At 38.8% G+C, this 20,976-nt stretch overlaps 2 protein-coding genes and 2 pseudogenes across 2 annotated transcripts; 1 reads left to right on the top strand and 3 right to left on the bottom strand.

Annotated features, from left to right (window-relative positions):
• The first annotated feature begins 1,682 nt into the window (after positions 1–1,682).
• On the top strand, positions 1,683–5,026 carry LOC110697645 (SAL1 phosphatase-like). Its single transcript, XM_021875024.1, has 8 exons — positions 1,683–1,922; positions 2,610–2,685; positions 3,290–3,363; positions 3,448–3,657; positions 3,892–4,092; positions 4,199–4,297; positions 4,384–4,537; positions 4,649–5,026. Exons 1-8 carry the CDS (start codon positions 1,755–1,757, stop codon positions 4,810–4,812), a joined length of 1,146 nt encoding a protein of 381 aa, XP_021730716.1. The 5' UTR covers positions 1,683–1,754; the 3' UTR covers positions 4,813–5,026.
• Positions 5,027–5,044: 18 nt separating this feature from the next.
• On the bottom strand, positions 5,045–7,925 carry LOC110697643 (annotated as a pseudogene).
• A 215-nt stretch (positions 7,926–8,140) lies between these two features.
• Positions 8,141–9,464, bottom strand: LOC110697641 (annotated as a pseudogene).
• Positions 9,465–18,756: 9,292 nt separating this feature from the next.
• Positions 18,757–19,248, bottom strand: LOC110697647 (BURP domain-containing protein 17-like). Its single transcript, XM_021875026.1, has one exon. It carries the CDS (start codon positions 19,246–19,248, stop codon positions 18,757–18,759), a length of 492 nt encoding a protein of 163 aa, XP_021730718.1.
• Positions 19,249–20,976: the final 1,728 nt, after the last annotated feature.

Raw genomic sequence — 20,976 nt, 5'->3', positions numbered from 1 at the left:
AGCTAGCCAAACCGGCTTATCATGTGGTATGCTAAATTAAGCCCCATAGTTTATCTAGAGGCATAAGACTAATCTGACTATGAGTAAAGTAAGTGTATTCATAAATAAAGGGGCTTTGAGTAGAATCTATTTGATGTACTAGTTTAGAGAGGACGTTCTTCAGTTATGCTTTGTTTTGCCTAAGGACTACACGAATTGAAGTGCTTAGTACTTTCTCTATTCTTTTTTATTTGACCTGTTTATTTTATCACGCTTGTCAATATAAAACTTTAACGACTAATAACTTTAATTCTCCATAAGTAAAATTATAAAAGTTATATATTATGATAGTACTTAATGAGACGAATTAAAAAAGATCCCACATGAATATGTTTATTTTTCCTTACCTAGTATTCATAAAAGACGATCAAAAGAGAAGTAATAAATAGTGTTAAAGTCAAAGTGGGTCAAGTAAAAAAGAAAGGAAGAAGTATGCACTAAGGTTAGTTGATAGAGTATAAAAACATAATCTTGAGCCTCAACCATTAGCTTAAACTTTTGGTTGGGTTGGTCCTTTAACATGGTATCATAATCAACGTGACATAGAGGTCACAGATTCGAATCTCATCCACCCTCCACCTTTAAGTGGAATATTAAGCGTTGAATATGAGGAGGGCCCACGATGAGCACCTTGCACTTGCTCCCTCTGCACCTTGAGAATGTTGCAAATCTCTAGTTGACTCCCCAATCATCTTATTTCCATAAACGTCCAATGTAGGCTAACATCTCCTTGGTACATCTACTTAGTTGTTGTATGTAGCGTTTTTAATCTAGTCTTGCATTGTTCGTTTATTGTTTCCAATTAACTTATGGATTTCTTTTCAAGTATATAAATCCAGTATAATATAAAAAAGGCATTAAATTCTTACATTATATGTCACAATAAAGTTAATATCGATGATGATTAAATGTATAAGTGAAAATAAAGTTAAACGACGCTCATGTTTTACTGAGTAACTCGCGCATTTTTACTTGAATTGATGATCATATCCTCACTTGTATTCCATGCTATTCCCCCCTCTACCTTACTCTAACATTCTCTCATCCCAAAAAACCACCATCGGCCAAGGGCAAGGCCATCATCGGCAAAAAGTTATTTTTTTTTTATTTGTTTTTGGATCGTTCTTAGTCCTTACAACTTGGGGTAGGATTGTGAGATTCCCTTATCCTTTCCTTTACTCGCAAATGACCTTGTTCGTGTACGCTGACTGAGTTGGCTTATGAAAGCCTTTGTTGAGTAGGATGACTTCCTTATAGTTTTGACCAATAATTTTTTTTGTCTAACTTCCGATATGTAAATATGATCAAAAGTTGATACGTACTCCCTATTATCTTGAAATTAAATCAAATGATTCTTACAAGGTACTTTCCATGCCCCTTTATTTTCGCCTTATTGGACTTTTCGCAATCTCCAAAACACGCTTTAAAAGGTTTATATCTCCCTATTCATATGCATAAAAATTATAAAAAGTTGATTAATTAATTAAATGTATAATGAAACGAATCAAATAAGATCATATATGAATATATCACCTTTAGTAGAAATAACGTAAATTTATATGCATAAAATTTTTAAAAATTTAACCTAAAATTAGCAATGGGGCAAAAAGATTGAGACGAAGGAGTATCTATTCAGAGAATTAGAGTATTTAAATGTATGTTAGAGTGTTAGACTAGAGAAGGTGGCAACTGGTAAGAGAACAATCTAAGTCACCATGTATATAGGCTTAAGCAGCTTAAGAATTAGAACCCACTTCGTGATTCCTACTCTCAATCATAAACCCAAATCCTCTATTTTCTCTTTCCTCAATTCTTCAATGTCTTACAACAAGGAGCTTGCTGCTGCCAAGAAAGCTGCTAGTCTTGCTGCCAAACTTTGCCAGGTTTCTCTCTCCTCCTCTATTGATTTATAGTTTAATTGATGCATTTCAATATTTGTTTCGAATACCCAGATTAGAAATTTGTCTGATTTTTTCTGGGGTTGGATTGAATTTCATGGGTACAAAATTAATTATCATAATTTTGGCTGATGAGGTTGATTTGGGGGGAGTATTCATTAGATTGATGTTCAACGGAGATGATATTTTTGGTTAAAGATCTTGTAAATTCTCATATTTTGTTGGTTGTGCAATTGAAAACTATGAAGTATTGGGATTTCAGGGTGAAAGGATTTGGATATTCTAGGTTGAATGGAAGAGATTTAATGAAGATGTATATTTGCCCTATTATCTGATTGAAAATGTAGTCTTGATCCAATTTAATCTGTAGCTTGTTAGTTGATTAATATCAAACATTTTGCGGCACGGCACGCTATGATTAATCAAGGAATTAGTTTGGTTTAATTTGTTATTTGGTTATATTTTTTTGTTGATGTAGATTTTTGGGTACAATGTTTCCTATTGTTATACCTGATTTGATTATTTGTGCTATGGCATACCACTTTTGATAAACCTTATGCTCCTGTATTTTGGGTACAATGTTTCCTATTGTTATACCTGATTTGATTATTTGTGACTATGGCATACCACTTTTGCTAAATCTTATGCTCCTGTATTTTGGGTTATCTGCAGAAAGTACAAAAATCATTGTTGCAATCTGATGTCCAATCAAGACTGGACAAGAGCCCTGTAACAGTAGCGGATTATGGTTTGTAGTATAACTTTTCTATGTATGTCTAATGTCTTAAACAATGCTGATACATGCCCATTTTTTGCTTTAGGGTATCAATCATGCTTTGTAAAAAGAAAATCATTGGTACGGGTTTAGTTATAGCCTGCCATAGTGCCATTAGTCTAGAGAGGCTGATATTACAAAGAAGTATTGTTGGATGTTGTCGAGCATGTGTTACATTAGCATTTGGTGCCATTTTCAAAGGGCATCGATGTGCATATTGAAATAAGCAAATACTGTCAAGTTTTTCGTGTGGAAACTTCCTTCACTTCAACTCAATTTCATACCTAACCCATCCCCCATTTTCAGAAAAATACCATTATACTTAGATCATTAGAACCAAATAAAACTTACAAACAATGGCCTTTTAGAGAAACTGTAGGTTTATTTGTCTCCACAACCTGTTAACCTTCTTGCTGTGCTTGGATAAATCTTCCTTTAACAAGCTTGACGAAAATCTTCCTTGAATTTACTGGGGTCCTCTCCTCATGGATTGCCGTCATGAGTGCTTAATGTCAATTAATTGTCCTCTGCATGGCAAGTAATAGCTAATATTTTAATCCCTATGTGTAATCAACAGGTTCACAAGCTGTTGTTAGTTTTGTACTTGAACATGAACTTTCTGATGAACCATTTTCTTTGGTGGCCGAGGAGGTAAAATATTGGTGGTCGATCGTGAATAGTTACACTTCTCTGTTTAATTTGGTGAATTTTCATTACAGCTTTTAATTATTCCAGGACTCAGGAGATCTGAGAAAGGATGGTGCACAAGATACTTTAGAGCGTATCAGAGTGCTTGTAAATGATACTATTGCCAGTGAGAGTACATACAGCGTTTCACCTTTGTCGGCTGATGGTGTGCTTGCTGCTATCGATAATGGCAGATCTGAAGGTGGTCCTGTAGGTCGCCACTGGGTTCTGGACCCTATAGATGGTACTAAAGGGTATGTTTTATTAAGAAAATTGGTAGAGCTCTGAGGCTTAGTTATATCCTCCTGATACTACAGCAAAAGAGTCAATCTTTATCTGTCTATGATAAATTGACCCCTGTTGTTTCTTTTAAATAACTATTGGTTTTCCAAAGTCATCTTTGATGAATTCATATATCTCTTAGTTTTGAGTCTTTTGACTGCTCTGTTTTCCTGATTTTGATACATCTAAGCTAAGATTGCATCTTACCAGGTTTGTGAGGGGGACCAATACGCAATAGCATTAGCATTGCTAGATAAAGGAAGAGTAGTCCTTGGGGTCTTGGCTTGCCCAAATCTTCCTCTAGCACCTCTTGCTGTGCAGACCTCTGCCGGTCCAACTGGCTGTCTTTTCTCAGCTGTCCTCGGTGAAGGAACCTATATGGACTCACTTGACGGTTCTTCCCCAGTCAAAGTGTGCTCTTAAACTGATAGCAAATGTACTGTACATCTATTCCACTGAACTCAGTACAGAATCTCATTTTTTCTCGTCTATTTTCTGTGGTTTCAATTATCAACAGGTAATTGTCAGCCCAATAGAAAATCCTGAAGAGGCATCATTGTTTGAATCATATGAAGCAGCTCATTCCTCCCATGATCTTAGTAGCTCCATAGCAAAAGTAAGATTTGGTATTCACTACTTACATTCTTTAGAAAAGTTTCTTGTACATGGAAAAGCTGCTTAATCATCAAAATATTTTGACAGAAACTTGGTGTTAAAGCGCCTCCAGTTAGGATTGATAGCCAAGCAAAGTATGGTGCTTTGAGCAGAGGTGATGGGGCGATATATTTGCGTTTCCCGAATGCAGGTTATCGTGAAAAGATATGGGACCATGCCGCTGGGTCTATTGTCGTTACAGGTAAGGCGACATACTTTGCCCCTAATTGTTTTTTTTCCCCCTTTCTTTCTTTCAAATGTTTCCTGAATTGTAGGCTCTTTTTTTTTGGAATGTATATGGTTGGTATTGCAGAAGCTGGAGGTATCGTTTCAGATGCTGCAGGAAACCCATTAAATTTTTCGAAAGGGAACTATCTTGACCTGTACAAAGGTATAATAGCTAGCAACCAGAAGCTAATGCCATCCCTTCTGAAGGCAATTCAACAGTCCATAGACGAGAAGGCTGCATCTTTGTAGTGCTGCTTTCCCTAATGTAATACAGTAACAGGGTTTATCTTCAATCAGATGCCCCTCCCCCCTTTTTTATTACGTAAAGATCGCAAAACGAGGTCCTAGGTCTTTTGGAAGATACAACATGTGATTGATGATTGTAGTCTTGTAGATGAGAAACTGAAGCATTTTTGAAAATTAATTAACAAAAATAAGTGTCACTTGTTTGCACAATTTTGAATGTACTGATAAGTAGTTCTTTTTTTTTTTTTTTTCCTGCTATTACTCAAACTGCCACCAAAAGCAAATGCTTAATCAGCTTCAGGTACATTTGCAAATCCCAATACTAGAATAAGCATTATATACAAAAATTATTCATTCCTGATATGTACATTTGCACATTATTAGCACATATCTTGATGTGCTAAGATTCAAGTAAATCAACTATACAGGAATATTTGTTGGATAATCTTTCCGGTGTTCTGCAATGGTTTTCCTTAACAATCTTTCTTGCTCCTGGAGATTTGGTGGGAGAACATCATAGACATCAGTAAAAAGATCAGCTACTGGTGGTTTCTCAAGGTTCTCCGCAACTTGAATTGCTTGAAGGAGCTGTAACATAATACACCAGTCAGACAGTTGATTTAAAGTTGCAATCATAATTCATAAGTTTAAAACTTAACAACACTGAGATGAAAGCTTAGCCGTTTCACAATGACTAGGAACTCTTTCATAATGCAGCAGTTATTACCTGTTTTCGGACACTGCTTCTCAACTCTAACCCTCTATGATCCCTCCACCACCCATTGCCATCAATCCATTTTCGAAATCTAGGTACTAGGTCTTGAGTTTTTCTCCAACGTTCAATTTCCTCAAGTGGACGGTACTTTGTAGAATCATCAGAAGTAGAGTGATGCCCTGCTCTATATGTTAATGCCTACATTTACATATTTCCTAATTATTATTAGCTCAACATTTCCTAGAGGCAAACACAGTACAAAGATCAGCAATAACCTTAACTCACCTCAATCAAGATAGGTCTTTTTTTCGCTGATGGCAATTCTTCGGGCTTCATGCACTGCATTGTAAATGGCAAAAGCATCGTTGCCATCAACTCGGATGCTTTCAATTCCATAAGCCTGCCCTCGGACAACCACTCCGTCACCTATAATAGGTAAAAAATAAAAAAAATGAGGTGCTGGAAATGTAAGTAGTGGAAAGCATTATCATAGTTGATACTCACCTCTTAGCTGGTCCGAAATTGGAGTGCTAATTGCCCAACCATTGTTGCGGCAGAAAAATATGACCGGAGCCTCTAGGACTGCTGCAAAGTTCAAAGCAGCATGGAAATCTCCCTGAAATGAGTTAGGCCATTACACAAGGTCAAGGCTTTTTGTTCTTAAGAGCCTTAGGTAGCAAAATCATAATCATTGACAGACGAAGTGCAGAGGCCAGTATAAACTTATAATTATACTTACTGTGCTGGTGCCACCATCTCCAAAATAAGTAATTGTACATGCATTTTTGTCGTCCATTTTCAAAGAATAAACAGCACCGACTGCATGGAGAAGTTGCGTACTGAAAATGAAACAAAAAACAGAAGAAGTTTGCAAGCTGAGATACATTTATATAAAGGCTAATGTATATCAGACAGTATAAAAGAACAAAAGCCTGTCAAAAACTACAAATCTTACGCGACAGTTGAGGATACTGTAATGTAATTGAGCTTGTTTGAACCATAATGTATAGGCATCTTCCTGCCCTTTCCATTATCAGCTTTGTTACCAAAACATTGATTTGCAAAATCCTACAGAGTGAAACCTCGCCATAATAGAAGACCTGGCTCCCTATACTGCAAATTTTGAATTCAGACAAGTTGAGTCTAAACTTCCTTGCACACAGACACGTTGAACTCGAGTAATTTATCAGAATCATCAGCTGTATTCAGTTAGCTACCTGAGGAAATATAACATCATCTGCACTGAGAGCAGCTGCTGAGGCGATATTAATGGCTTCTTCTCCCATAGTAGTGAGATAGAATGAGATTCTTCCCTGCCTTTGTGCTTCATAGAATATAGTATCCATCACTTGTAAGGTAACCATATTTTCATACATCCTGACAGCAAGTTCCTCGCCGACCTGATATAATCAATTAATCATCAGTAAGACTGAGTATCAAACTTCCTGCAAACTCCAAGACCGAGACAAGTTTTCAAACAGAAAAATGAATGAAACCATTACCTGCATAGGCGGCTTTATCAAAAGCTTGCCATCATCACCAAGGACCCTATAGCATTCGACCCTGCGACCATTAGTTTCCAAGTGTACGAGATTACTTTGATGGGTGAGGATGGAACTCGTGTTAACGCTGTTGCTAGTTGCCACATGAATTCTAAGGCTTTCGACCCTAACCTCATGGTCTTCCGTATGTTTAACACTCAGCCAGGTTCCCCTGTATGCCACTTCCTTTCTTCTGATGGTCTACTTTGGGTACCTGCTAACCCATCCTCGCTCTAGAACTACTGCTACTTCTACTAAGCGTTGATTTATGATGCAAGAAAATTGGTACTCCACTCTCATCGTACTCGGATCCCCTCTATCGAGTAAGGAAAAGTCGAACTGTTAGTGTTGTTTGTTCTTGTTTTAACTTTCTAATGTTTTAACTTAGTCATGTAAAGGACTCCCATAAACTAGCAAGTGTAGCTAGTGTTTATTGGGTCCTAAGTATCTGTTTTTATCGATCAGATGTGTACTTATTATCGATTAATAAAATAAAGTTTGTGTACGTACTACTGTGTCTTCTACCTATAGACTCATATTCAAAGTCATGAGATATCGAGTTATAATCAAATATAAACAATCTGATTTTCATTAAATAGAAAATCAGTGCTACTGATAACATATACAGATACCATCTGAAATCTACTCGTAGACACAAGCTGTCCAAAATGATTTATACGAAGTATATAAGTTTGTACACTAATGCAGGCAAAAAGTATGTAATATAATTATATACACACTAAATGATCTGCTGAAACGACGATGTATTACCTGATCTAGTGCAAAATCTCCCAATGCAAGCTTTGCGGCCAGTTGACAGATTACCAGTTTTCCATGACAGGGCAATTGATGCAGGAAACCAAGTACTGGCTAGCAACTTTCGTAGATGAAATGCTTCTGTATATAGCATTATAGCTCAGGCCGAATATACAACAAGAGATTGTGTCATTCGTTAAGTTTAAGTCTTCCATTAGCAAATCGAAACCAATCAATATACATCTCTAGCTGAATTTGCTTACAGTATTTCACATTAATCAGTTCTGTAACCCGGGTTTGACATTATCATCCTTACAAAAACTGTTCCTGTTAGTATTTATCATGTTATTTCTAGCTTCAGACTACCACAGGCAAGCCTGACTTCATCCATTACTGATTTCTGTGGTTTCAGACCTGCAGCCTTCATTTCGTACAAGGTCTTTAAGGCGTCAATGTACGATCCATGGTGTATAAAACCAGTAACCATCGCGTTCCAACATGCATGGTTTCGTTTCCTGCGATCCATCCTGTCAAAAACTCTCTTAGCATCATTCAACAATCCACATATCCCATACATGTCAATAAGAGCACACATCACAAAAACATGACTGTCAAACCCGAGTTTTATAGCATTGGCATGAATTTGCTGTCCAAACAATCCACCATCACCTACTCTTCCACAAGCCTTAAGAACAGTAGAGAATGTATACTCGTTCATCCTCACTCCGGCCTCGCCCATCACCCGTAAAATTCTTATCACCTCTCCAAAACATTGTTCGCGGCCATTGTTAACTATAACACCAGTCCAAAGCACAGTATCGCGATGATCAACTACACGAATAAGGTCAAAGAACACATGATTAGCCTCCATTAAACACCCAGATTTTCCATAGAATTCAACCAATGCAGTGTCAACAACTAATCCTCTATCATAACCCATTTTAAGCGTCCACCCATGAACCATCTTCCCCAAATCAACCTCCTTTAAATGTACACAAGCCTTAAGAAAACTAACCAAAACAACTTCCAAACCCGAATCAAACTCCTGATAAACAAAACATCTATACATCTTCACAAACAACCCTAAAGCTTCTTCAAAAAGATGATTATCAATAAGGGCAGCCATCACAATAGCCAAAGAAATAAAATTTCTGCGCGGCATTTCATCGAACAGTTGGTGTGCAACATCAAAACAACCACAACTCACAAGCATCAACAAAATTCGATTAAGCAAGCACAACCCAGTAGACCCCTTCAAAAATCTAACAATTCCAGCGTTTTTCTTCATGTGAGTATAAATTGCTGCTGCTTCAATGGCGTCTCGTTTTTGGGTGCATTCAACAACAAGAGAAGCATAAATATATGGGGTAACAATAACTCCAAGACCATCCATTAAACGCAGAACATCTAAGATTCTGTTGTTATTATTTCAAATTTGAGTATTTTGTTGTTGCGGCGGCGGTGAGATGGTGGTGGTTTTGTGGAGCGGTTGTCGGAGAAGGGTGGTTTTGGTGGGTTTGAGAATTGAAGGGTGGTGGTGTTGTTTTTGGGTTGGGTGAATAAATCGAGTAATGGAAGTTGTAGTTGCAATTTGGGAGGTGAGATTAATGAGTTCCATAATTGTCCACCATTTGCGTTTGGGTTCAACCGTTCAAGGGATTGTAAATTGTAATAAGAAAATAAGATGTACTCTAACTCTTTATACTGCGTAAAGAATGAGGGATTTTTTTTTTTTATTCAAAAAAAAAAAAAAGAATGAGGGATTTTTTTACCAAATTGAGCTTAATACGTAAACAATTTACCAATTTAGACGCAGTGACGGAACCAGGATTTAAATAATAGGTTGTCCCATCGTCCACCGACCGCATAAAATATCAAATATATACAACGGTGTATGCAAGTGTACCTCGAGTTGATTGCCAACGAAGACAACAAACACATCAGGTTCAGTATCAACACTCATCCATTGGCCATTCTTGAAAAGTTCAAGGCCGGGAATAAGAAGAGGCACAACTTGAAGAATGGTTATAAGGTTGGGATCCGAATGCTTAGTTAATCCAAGAGTTAAACTTGAAATAGAGCATGGTGGGTAATGATTAACAGTCAAGATATTATCTACACTTAGCTCACTTGCAAAGTACCCTTTTTCTAATCCAATTCCCTCTGATATGCACTCTAAAATCCTTGCACCTAGATCCTTCAATTCTGTAACATATTGCTCCTACAATCTCCCTGAAAACATTTAAGCACTCATGTTAATTCATTACGATAATGATGATTAAATATTGTTTTTCAGAAACTTTAAAATGGTTGAAGAATGCCTGTAATTTTCAGGATTTTGAGGCCAAAACTTAATGCATTCCTCCAAAGGGCTGCAATGGAGCTTCAAAACATCCCTTCAGTAGTGAAACTTTTCGGTGAGATTTTTCTACCAACAAATCAACTTCAACAGGTTGTAAAACATGCCTAAATCAACAAGTAGTGTAAAGGGCTTTTCACTTGGAGCAAAACATAGGTTAACTTGGCCTCTTTGATAACTAATCCCACAACCAATTTCGCCCTATTGGTCCTGGACTTCCAAGGTAACAATGTGTCAATGTCCAAGATCTTCTCCCCAGGTAGCCAGGGCCCAGCTCAGCCCCGACAGCCATCCCCTCCCCCTCCCTGCACCACCACCGAAACCACCCTAATTCACTAATATAGGTATATACTGAATTACACAACTACGGAGTACACAATAGCACTACAATTATTTACACGGTTATCTAATATATTCTGTTTTTAACTCTCACTAGATCGATCCCTTTCATCTTCTGAAATTTTATGATTATCTTTCTACACAATTTTAAAATGATTTCTTTTTCTAGCACCATTGTTGGTTTAGTAGATTCAATAGTACTACAGTAAAGAGTTTACATATAGTCCTTTATATCTCAGCTTTTGCTGCTTCATTATCTTCGCTGATCTCTCTACTTTTAGATCACTTTCATTAACAAAAAAAAAAAATTACACAAAACACAATAGCACTACTACACTAGATTGTCAAGAATTCAAGATTTAACCTTAGAGTAGGCAGTAGGCTGCTTCAATGGAGGAGCGAAAGCTCAGCTTGTGTTTTGTAAGTAATGGAATTTGAACCCACATCTCGTGTGTGGAGAGATGGGAAAAAACCACTGGGCTGCAAGCTAAACTCCCTGATAATAAGAACTTTTTTTTTTTTATAAAATAATAGGTTGTCCGCGAACCCACTATGACTACACGTGGGTCCGCCACTGTCTAGACGCGTGGCCAAACTATTTACGAAACTGAGCTTCTAAGGTAAAACGCTGACTTGGTCAGCGTTTTTTCTCATTTTATTTTATTTTTTAAATTACGTATTTTGTGAAATACAAAATAAATAAAAAAAAAAAAACTGAAAATACACAAAACCGCTGCCTTAATCAGCGTTTTTGTGTAAGCCTATAACAGGCCTTAAAACGCTGCCTGAGGCAGCGTTTCATTAATACTAGAAACATGCTGCCACAGGCAGCGTTTTTCACTGTTATATTGTTCCAGGAAAAAGCGACACATTCACTCTTCCTCAAAACTCAAACTCACTCTCACACTCTTCATCAACTGTCTACCCAATCTGTCGTCGCCGCAGCCTAGTGCCTGCTGCCGTCGCCGCCGCCGCCGCCGCCTACTGCCTGCTACCGCCGCCCCTCTCCTCTTCTTTTTAATCACATTGTTGGTACTTCTCACTCATTGGTTTTTAAAATCTAAAAACCTAGGTTAGTTTGATAATTATATACTACATTGTTTTAATTTGATAATGTTGTTGATTATTCTAAGTTAGTTTGATGTAAATTGATAATTATGTTGATAATTCTAAGTTAGTTTGTTGTAATTTGATAATAGTTTAGTATAAAAGCCCTAAATTGATGTTAGTTTAGTATGAAAGTTTTTGATGAAATTGTGGAAATGTTTGATAAAATTGTTGAAAATGTTGATGAAATTGTTGATAATGTTGATGAAATTGTTGTTCTAATTTGATAAAGTAGCCTACATTGTTGTTTAATTACGAAAAATATGTTATGTAGAATATGTTAATTGTTATAGTGTGAATATGTTGGTTGTGTACTTTGTTTTGGTTGTTATGTGAATTGGAACAATGTTGGTTAATTATGTTTATAGTGTGAATATCTTGGTTGTTATAGTGCGAATTGCTGGAGATTGCAATTAAGATGTGTTTTAGGTTGTTGTGTAGAATATGGCTGCACAAAACGCAGCTTTGTTATGGCGGTGGGGGGGTGAATTTGTGTCTGATGGACCGAATGTCCAGTATAGTGGTGGAAATATGGAACCATTGCCACTTGGACCGGACATGACTTTCAACGATCTGATGAACGAGGTTCATAGCATTATTGGCTTAAACCCAATGAATGCACAACTTAACATTCAAATGAGGTTTGAGACTAATAATGCGGTTCAAGTGTTAACTTGTTCTAACGATAGACATTTGAAAGCTTTGAGGAGCGCTGTTTTAATGAGGGGTTATCCACATGAGATATATGTAGAAATAGTGTCTACATGTACTCAACAAAGTACTCGACCAGATCAACAAGCTACATATTTTTCCGGATACACAGAGTCCTTCCAAATGCCTTCACAAGACATTCCATCAACTCAATATGGGATGGGGTCCTTCAGTAGACTGCTTCATGATGATCAGTTTCAGATGCCGTTGAGTTCACATATAGCTTCACCTATATATGGTGGACCATCTACGACAATGTTTGGCCAATCTGGTCCTTCGACGTCGAACACATTTATATCTTCTCCGATGTAACTCCATAATTATTCACCTACGCAGCATGATGATCATACATCACCGTCTCAACCATTGGTGAATCATCTTGAAAATCTACAACATTTGGTGAATAACGAGTTGTCTGTGTATGATGCGCTCGGAAACAAATGATGAGGCTGAGAGCGAAGAGGAGGAAGATGGACTGGATAACATGGATGTTGATTCTCCAGACAAGGAAGGTGGGGAGGCCATGGTTAGAACTCCTATTCCTTGGTTCAGTCAACTAAATGAGAATTATAATGTTGATCAATATTGGGCCGAATCAAGTAGCATACAACATTTGTGATCGGGGGAGAGTTTGAGAAGGGTATGTTCTTTGAATCTAAGAAACTTTTTCAGGAAATGGTGAAGAAGTATTCTATACAAAGGAACCAACTCTACACCACAGTGACCTCGAATGAGAAGGTCCTTCATTTGCGGTGCAAGAAGAATTGTGGTTGGTCGCTACGAGGTACTAAAAAAAAGAGTGAGCACTCAGACGACTTTACCATAGTCACATACAAAGGCCCGCACCGGGAGACCTATGTCACTGAAGTGTTATCTACAGATCATGCACACTTGGATTCATCCATAATTTTCGATTTTGTGAAGTCTTTTGTGCAGAAAGATCCATGCTTGAAAGTTCAATTGATACAGGAACTCATATCCAAGCATTTTCAGTTCGACGTTACTTATCGAAGAACATGGTATGCTAGGGAGAAAGCCATAGCTCAAGTATTTGGAGATTGGGAGAGTTCTTATGTCAGACTTCCGCACTTCATGGAAGCACTCAACTGTTGTTTTATGGAAACACAAAGCTCTGGTAGACGGTGTTTATTACAACAACATGGAAGTGTTTGAACGAGTATTTTGGGCCTTCGGCCCTTGTGTTGAAGGTTTTAAACATTGTATGTCTGTCATCTGTATCGATGGTACGCATTTGTACGGGAAATTTAAAGGAACATTGTTGGTTGCTACAAGTGTGGATGCAAATTTCCAAGTATTTTCGCTTGCATTTGCATTAGTCGAAGGGAAAAACACTTCCAGCTGGTCTTGGTTTCTGGGCTGCATTCGGGTTCATGTCACTCAACGAGATGGCCTCTGTGTTATATCTGATCGACATGCTGGGATCATTGCAGCAATGAATGACCCTAACGTGGATTCACCGAGCCGCGAGCCTATCACAGGTTTTGTGTTCGCCACTTGGCTTTTAACTTGAAGACTCACGTGCGAAGAAACGACATGAGAGATATGTTCAAGGCTGTTGCGTACCAAAGGCAGGAAAGAAAACTGCAAGCTGATTTGAGTTTGATCGGTCAGGCATGTACCAAGGCCATACAGTATATTGTCCAAGTGTCGTTGCCTATGTGGTCTTTGTTTTACGATGCTGGTCGCAGATATGGGATATGTACTACGAACTTCTCAGAAACATTTAACAATGTGTTGAAGGGTGCTCGATTTCTACCTATCATGTCCCTTGTTGAGTTAACATTCCATAGAGTTAATAAGTATTTCACTGATAGAAGGGAATTATCTCAGGCTACATCTGAACAAGGACTTGCATACCCCCCCAAGGTCACTTCCACTATGGAGAAAAACATCGCAAAGGCTAGATATCACAAAGTGGAAGCGTATAACCGTCGACTGCATATATATCAAGTTGAAACAAAGAGGGGAGATAGAATTGGTAGAAAAGGAGGCCATAGACATACTGTTAACTTTCAGTTAAGAACGTGTACATGCAATAAACCACGGATCTTCCACCTCCCATGTTCTCATGTTCTAGAAGTTTTGTGCGAAGTATTCGATATCAGAGCGGCCATGGGTGGACCGGGTACTGCAATCAGAGGCCTACGCAAACACATACGCTCCCCAATTCTGGCCTATCCCTTGTGAGACGGCATGGAGAGAGTATGGAGGCCCTAAACTCATTCCCGACAACAGCATGGTACGAGGACAAGGTCGCCCTAAGTCAAAGCGCATACGCAATGAAATGGATGAGACCAACCGTCCCGCGAGCAAATGCAGCCTCTGTCACCAGCAGGGTCACAACAAGATATCGTGTCCATCTAGATCGACCGGGCACTAAGTTTTATTATTTTTATTTTTTTATTTTATCTAGAATGATTTAGTAGAATAGTACGTTGATTGTATTTCTGCATTTCTAATGATTGTAATAGTTAGAATATTTTTAGATTAAAGTATGAGATTTGAAATTTGTTGTTTGTCGCTGCCTGTATTTTGTTATCGCTTGTCTGTAATTGTTAATCTCTAATTGTTGGATTATACCATTGTTAATGAACAGATACCATGGACACCCGAGACAGGATACCCGGAGACAGGACACTCGGACCCACTAACCCTTCTGTCCTTACCCTACAGGACACACATCGTAGCTTTGACATTTGGACTCAGTCGGTTGATCCGGCAGGCATCCTGACATTGCGGCACTACACTACCGCGTTCGTTAGGGATTGGGTTATCGATCCCCGCATTCTGCCTTTCGTCGAGCAGGCTGGCTTCATGGGTATACATCGGATGGCGTTCAGAGATGTCGACCCAGCGCTTGTTACTACGCTTGTGGAGAGATGGAGACAGGAGACGCACTCCTTCCATCTACTTGTTGGGGAGGCGATTGTGACATTGCGAGACGTGGCGATACTCACACGCCTTCCCATTCATGGGAGTCCGGTGATTGGATCTGCGTTGGTCGATCCCCCCGGTTATGTAGCTCAGGTTCTCGAGGTTCAACCAGGTCCGGACGATATCAGGGGTGGCGGATTGAGGACCGGCTGGATACGCGACACTTTTTGTGTGTTTCCAGACGATGCTGATCAGGCCACTGTTGAGAGACATGCTCGAGCGTACCTTTTTCTGCTCATCTCGGGTGTGTTGTTCGGTGGCAAGAGTGGCAGCCATGAACAGATCATTTACCTACAGTTGTTAGACCACGACTAGGAGCATATCCGTGGCTACAGCTGGGCAGTGCTTGTTTGGCGATGTTGTATCGCCATCTGTGTAGAGCATCCCGCCGGGGTTCTCGTGAGATCAGCGGTCTGTTATTTTTGCTTCAGGTAACCTACCTAACTGTTAACAATTTAATTTGGTAAGTTCTTACCTAGTTTACAATTAACCTAGTTTTTGTGTGTTTGATGTCCAGTATTGGTCTTGGGAGCACATCCATGTAGGCAGGCCAGGTAGGCCTGCTATACATCGTCAGGGGCAGCAGGATCGAGACCAGCAGTATCAGAGGTACATTCCTCCACCACGCCCTACCGCTGACGAGGCGTACGGTTGCAGATGGGCGGTCCCCAGACTGACATATGTGCATGCGACGAGGGGCCTTCCGTACTACCGAGACGCACTTGACCGAATCACCGAGGATCAGGTGATAACTTTAATTTATTTTGTAAACATTTATTTATTATGTATACTCTTAACCTATTTAATATGCACTAACCTGTTTACGATATTACTTTGTATGTGTTATTGCAGATGACATGGGACCCGTATGAAGCCGATTTAGTTGCTCCCATGCCTCCACATCTGCTAGATCATCAGGCGCAGTGGCGTGCTAGGGTCCCCCTGATCTGTTTTGAGGTTGTGGAGAGTCACCTACCGGATAGAGTCATGCAATAGTTTGGACTACGCCAGCCTGTCCCCCAGCAGTATGACACTAGTGTTCGGCTGCACTGCATTGATCGTCGGGGAAAGAGGGAGAGGAACTGGTTCATGGAGCATGCCCAGTACATTGACTTGTGGTATCGACAGTTAGAGTTCGTCGTCACTGATGAACCCATCCAGGGCGTTATGGATCCATACGATCCATACATGGTGTGGTACAGGCATATTACACGACGTTTTATCAACCCCAGCTACACGCCGCCATCCGCACATTACCATCCATCCTTTGACGTGATCTATGGATATGTAAGTGTATTTGATTTACTTATTTCATCAATTTTTAATTTGTATATCATTTAACTAACTCATCCATAATTACTGCAGGCGTTGGATATGACGACGATGGTTGATGCACTGTCGGACGCCCTTCCAGAGATACCTGAACCGCCTAGAGCACAGATCGAGCGGGTGCGAGATATGGGCATGGCTACCTTGCAAAGATATGGTCATTCCTATCTCGTCCACCCCCGGGACGGTCATGGAGGCCACTCTGTCCACTCATAGTTCGAGGCTGGCCAGAGTAGCGGTGGGGGTGATCCTGCGTCATTCACGGCCACAGAGGAGTACGTCATCCGCAGTTCCGCGCCCACACCTCATCCGGATGACTCGTCATCCAGCCAGCTGACTCCGCCAGTACGCCCAGACCCATTTACCACCGTCCGTCACTACAACCGTCGTGTCAGACCGAGAGGCAACATACAGGATAGAGAACCGTTACACCGGATCAATGTGTCAGGATAGGATAAAATTATCTGATTTAATTGTTGTAATGAGCTTCTCTAGTCTGTTGTATATAACACTTACATTACATTATTATTATAATAAATGTGTTTTGAATGAATTTATGTCTTGTTTGAACTTCAAATTCCTTATTTATGCATATTTGATTCATTTTGTTCAAAATAAATCAGTATAGGCTGGTTTGGAAGTCGTTGGGGTGGTTTGAAGTGCCTAAGGATGGTTGAAATCATCGGTGGAGGGTGTTGGTCGATGGGCGGTGGTGGTGGTGGTAGGTTGGTGGTTGATACCGGTGGTGGTGGTGGGGGAGGGTGGTAAGTGGATGTGATGAGATGGTGGTGGATGGAGATGGTGGTGGTGGTGTCGGGAGGTGTTGGAGGGGTGTGTGGATGGTGAAGTGGTGGTGGTGGATGCCGGTGGGGATGGGAGGTGGCAGTGGAGGAGGGTGGTGGTGGTGGAGGATGGCTGCTGTTGTTGGGGCTGTTGTTGCTGGCTGTAGTCAGCCAGTAGATAAAACGCTGCCTGTTGCATTATCTGTTGATATAAAATGCTGCCTCAGTCAGCGTTTTAAGGTCTGGCTTTGACATATTAGCGTTTTAAACCGAGTCAGCGTTTTTACCTAAGAAGCTTAGTTTCGTAAATAGTTTGGCCACGCGTCTAGATTGGTAAATTATTTGTGAAATCAGCTCAATTTGGTAATACGTCTCAATTTGAGTATTTGGGTTGGGTTAATTGGTCATGTCACTCACGTGGTGACAATGTTTATCAAATTAAATTTAGTTTTGATTTCTTCGAGTTCAAACAAATTCATATGAAACAAAGGAAGATGTATTGACGACTACAAAAAAATTCAAGTGATTGTAGTTGTTTTAATTGCTCCATAGTCTTAGTTTTACGTCTTTGTAATTACTCGGTAGTAATTATGTAAACATTTTCACGGAATTCATACATTTTTTGAAATTACTAAACATTGCACCCGGCTCTCTAGTAAGCCATCTTCTAGTGTATGATTGGAGATTGGACATTTGCAGTCCATAACCCTAACTTTTATGCATTGATTTTTGAAAAAACGAACAATAACCAGTCACCACTCCCCAATGTTTGTTAATCGATTATGAACGAACTACACTTGATTTCCCATAGCTTTGATTTTGCAAAACAATCGAAGACAGATAATATAACACCCAATACCCCAATAGTAGTATAGGAGGATGTCCCATTTACTCATTGTGAGAAATATTTTATGTTTCTCACCGTGGCAATTCGTAAATAAAATGTACCACTTTAGTCGCGATGATACGAAATTGTTCAGGGTAGTACAAGAAATAGATGATAAAATTGTACCACTTTAGTCACGGTAGTATAAAAAGTTAAAAACCCCTGTGAGAAACAATTTTTGTTTCTCACAGTGAGAAACATGGATTTAGCGGTAGTATAGTACTTGCACATAATCCAAGCTAAGATTTTATTAATCGATCATAAAAACATACACTAAGGACCCAATTAAACACTTGATAGTTATGGGAATCCTCTTCATGGCCAAGTTAAAGACATTAGAAAGTTATAAACAAGAACAAACTACACTAACATAGAGTGGATCTGAGTCCGATGAGAGTGAAGTAGCATCTTTCTTGCTTCATTAAAGAACTCGTACTAGTAGTCGCAGCAGCAGTAGCACTATTAGATCAAGGATGGGTTAGCAGGCACCCAAAGCAGGCCATCAGAAGAGAGGAAATGGCAAACTGGAGAGCCGGGTGCAATGTTGAACATACGGAACACGCGAGATTAGCGTCAAATGCATTCGAGTTCATGTGGCAACTGGCAACCGCGTTAACACGAGTACCATCCTCACCCAACAAACTAATTTCGTACACTCGGTTTTCAGGGTCAGGGTTATGGCAATAGTAGACCGCGTAAGGATAAGTCAGCATGTGACACGCGGTCATTTTAGGGCTCGGGACTCTTTTTAGCTGCTCAATGATTGTGTAAGGTTGAAATACTTTGGCTGATTTCAGAAGTGGACTTGTACTCAACACCTTAAGATCATCAAATAACTGACCACCGTTATTGGTAGTGCTACTTTTGAAGTCGATCATAGAGTCTAAGGATGTAACGCATTTTTTGGCTCCTTTGGCGTGGGGAATTTCGGCCTCACACTTTTTAAGACTGAATTCCATGGCTTTCGCTTGAGGAGATTCGGGTTGGAAGCTGAAATAGTTGAGAATAAAGGAGAGGTGTTGGGATGAAAAAGGGATCATGTCGGCTTTTTTTCTTAGGAAGAAAACGTGGGATTTCTGCATCGAATGCGCCACCAAAGTAAATCGGCATTTTCGCGCCCGACCTTAAGGTCGTTATAGTTGAAGAACACGTAGTCCGATTCCTTGAACTCGGACTTCTTATGGAAGTCAACTTCTCCCGCATTCACAACCTGCATGGAACATAATTATTAAAGTTGATCGATATATATTATGAAAGTATACATTGTAACTAGTTTAATAACATTTTGAATTATACTGAGTAATATATATATGTTGTACAGTGCATAAGTAAACTTTACAATTTATATTGTTAAACAATTTTAAGAGTAGAGAAATTACCACCAAAAAACACTACGGCTAAACTGAGAACACCAAAAAAAACATCTTCATTTTGTTAGTTGATTGGATGAGATGTTTGTGGATATTAATTTTGATTTGAGTACATTCGTCAAAGCTTGAGTTGCTATTTATAAAGCAAATAAGAAGTAATTATTTAATTTAATCTGTCTCCAACAAGTATTGAAAGAATTTTTTAATTATAAGCAAACAACAAGTAATTATTAATTTAATCTGTCTCCAACAATTATAAGCAAACAACAAGTAATTATTTAATTTAATCTGTCTCCAACAATTATAAGCAAACAACAAGTAATTATTAATTTTGATTTGAGTACATTCGTCAAAGCTTGAGTTGCCATTAGTCTGTCTCCAACAAGTATTGAAAGAATTCTATCCAAAACATAAAACCACGCAATGCAACAGACTACAGAGATAATGAAGTAAAGTAACGAATGACTTACACATTTACGCACACTGCCTTATCCATCATGTGAAGTTACAGTTGGGTGAAATCTAACATATTGCATTTTTATGGGTGATAAAATAATTATAAAAAAAATAGATGATTAAATCAAAATAAGGTGTTTTGAAGGATGGTAAAATATTCCCTAAGATTAAACACAGAAATATGGTTACAAGTTATAATCAATATGAAGAGTTTGTGAATATTAATTTTTGCCTATGGTTGTGATTATTAAAAAAATAAAAAGGCTCTGATCTTTTTTGTTTTTTTCATTTGAAATCTTAGCATTATTCGTAATTTGTTTTTGACAAGCATAATTCATAGGTTGAGATAATATTCTAAATTACTCTCAACATATAAAGTATAATATAATCATTTAATTCATATTAAGTCTTATTAAATTCATATCAATGTGTAGTTTATTACAGAATAATATTCAACCATTGGCAGAGCCAGGTGGGTACAAGGAAGGACATATCCCCCCCCCCCCCCCACTTTGTAAGAGTTGTCCCCCCACTTTTTAAGTAGAAAAAAAAAAGTTTTAAGCAATTTGTGTGTACAATAATGATAAAAAAGTTTTAAGCAATTTGTCCTTTTGGCCAGTTTAATAATCTCACCTTTGGATTATAATTTAATAATCTCACCTTTATAGGGGTTTTTTCTCTAATGGTCCCTAACCTGTTGGTAACCGGTTTTAATAGGTTACAATGTATGTGTCACTTTGTGATTAGTTGTAATCTTTAAAAAAAACAAAATAAATAATCAAAGTAAAAACAAAAAAAAAAAAAAAAAAAAAAAAAAAAAAAAAACCAGCCAACCCAAACCCCCACACCACCCCATCCACC

The sequence above is a fragment of the Chenopodium quinoa genome, unplaced genomic scaffold (genome assembly GCF_001683475.1).
Source record: "Chenopodium quinoa cultivar QQ74 unplaced genomic scaffold, ASM168347v1, whole genome shotgun sequence".
NCBI lineage: Eukaryota > Viridiplantae > Streptophyta > Magnoliopsida > Caryophyllales > Amaranthaceae > Chenopodium > Chenopodium quinoa.
The sequence above is the reverse complement of the archived record's forward strand: the minus strand, read 5'-3'. Positions and strand labels throughout refer to the sequence as shown.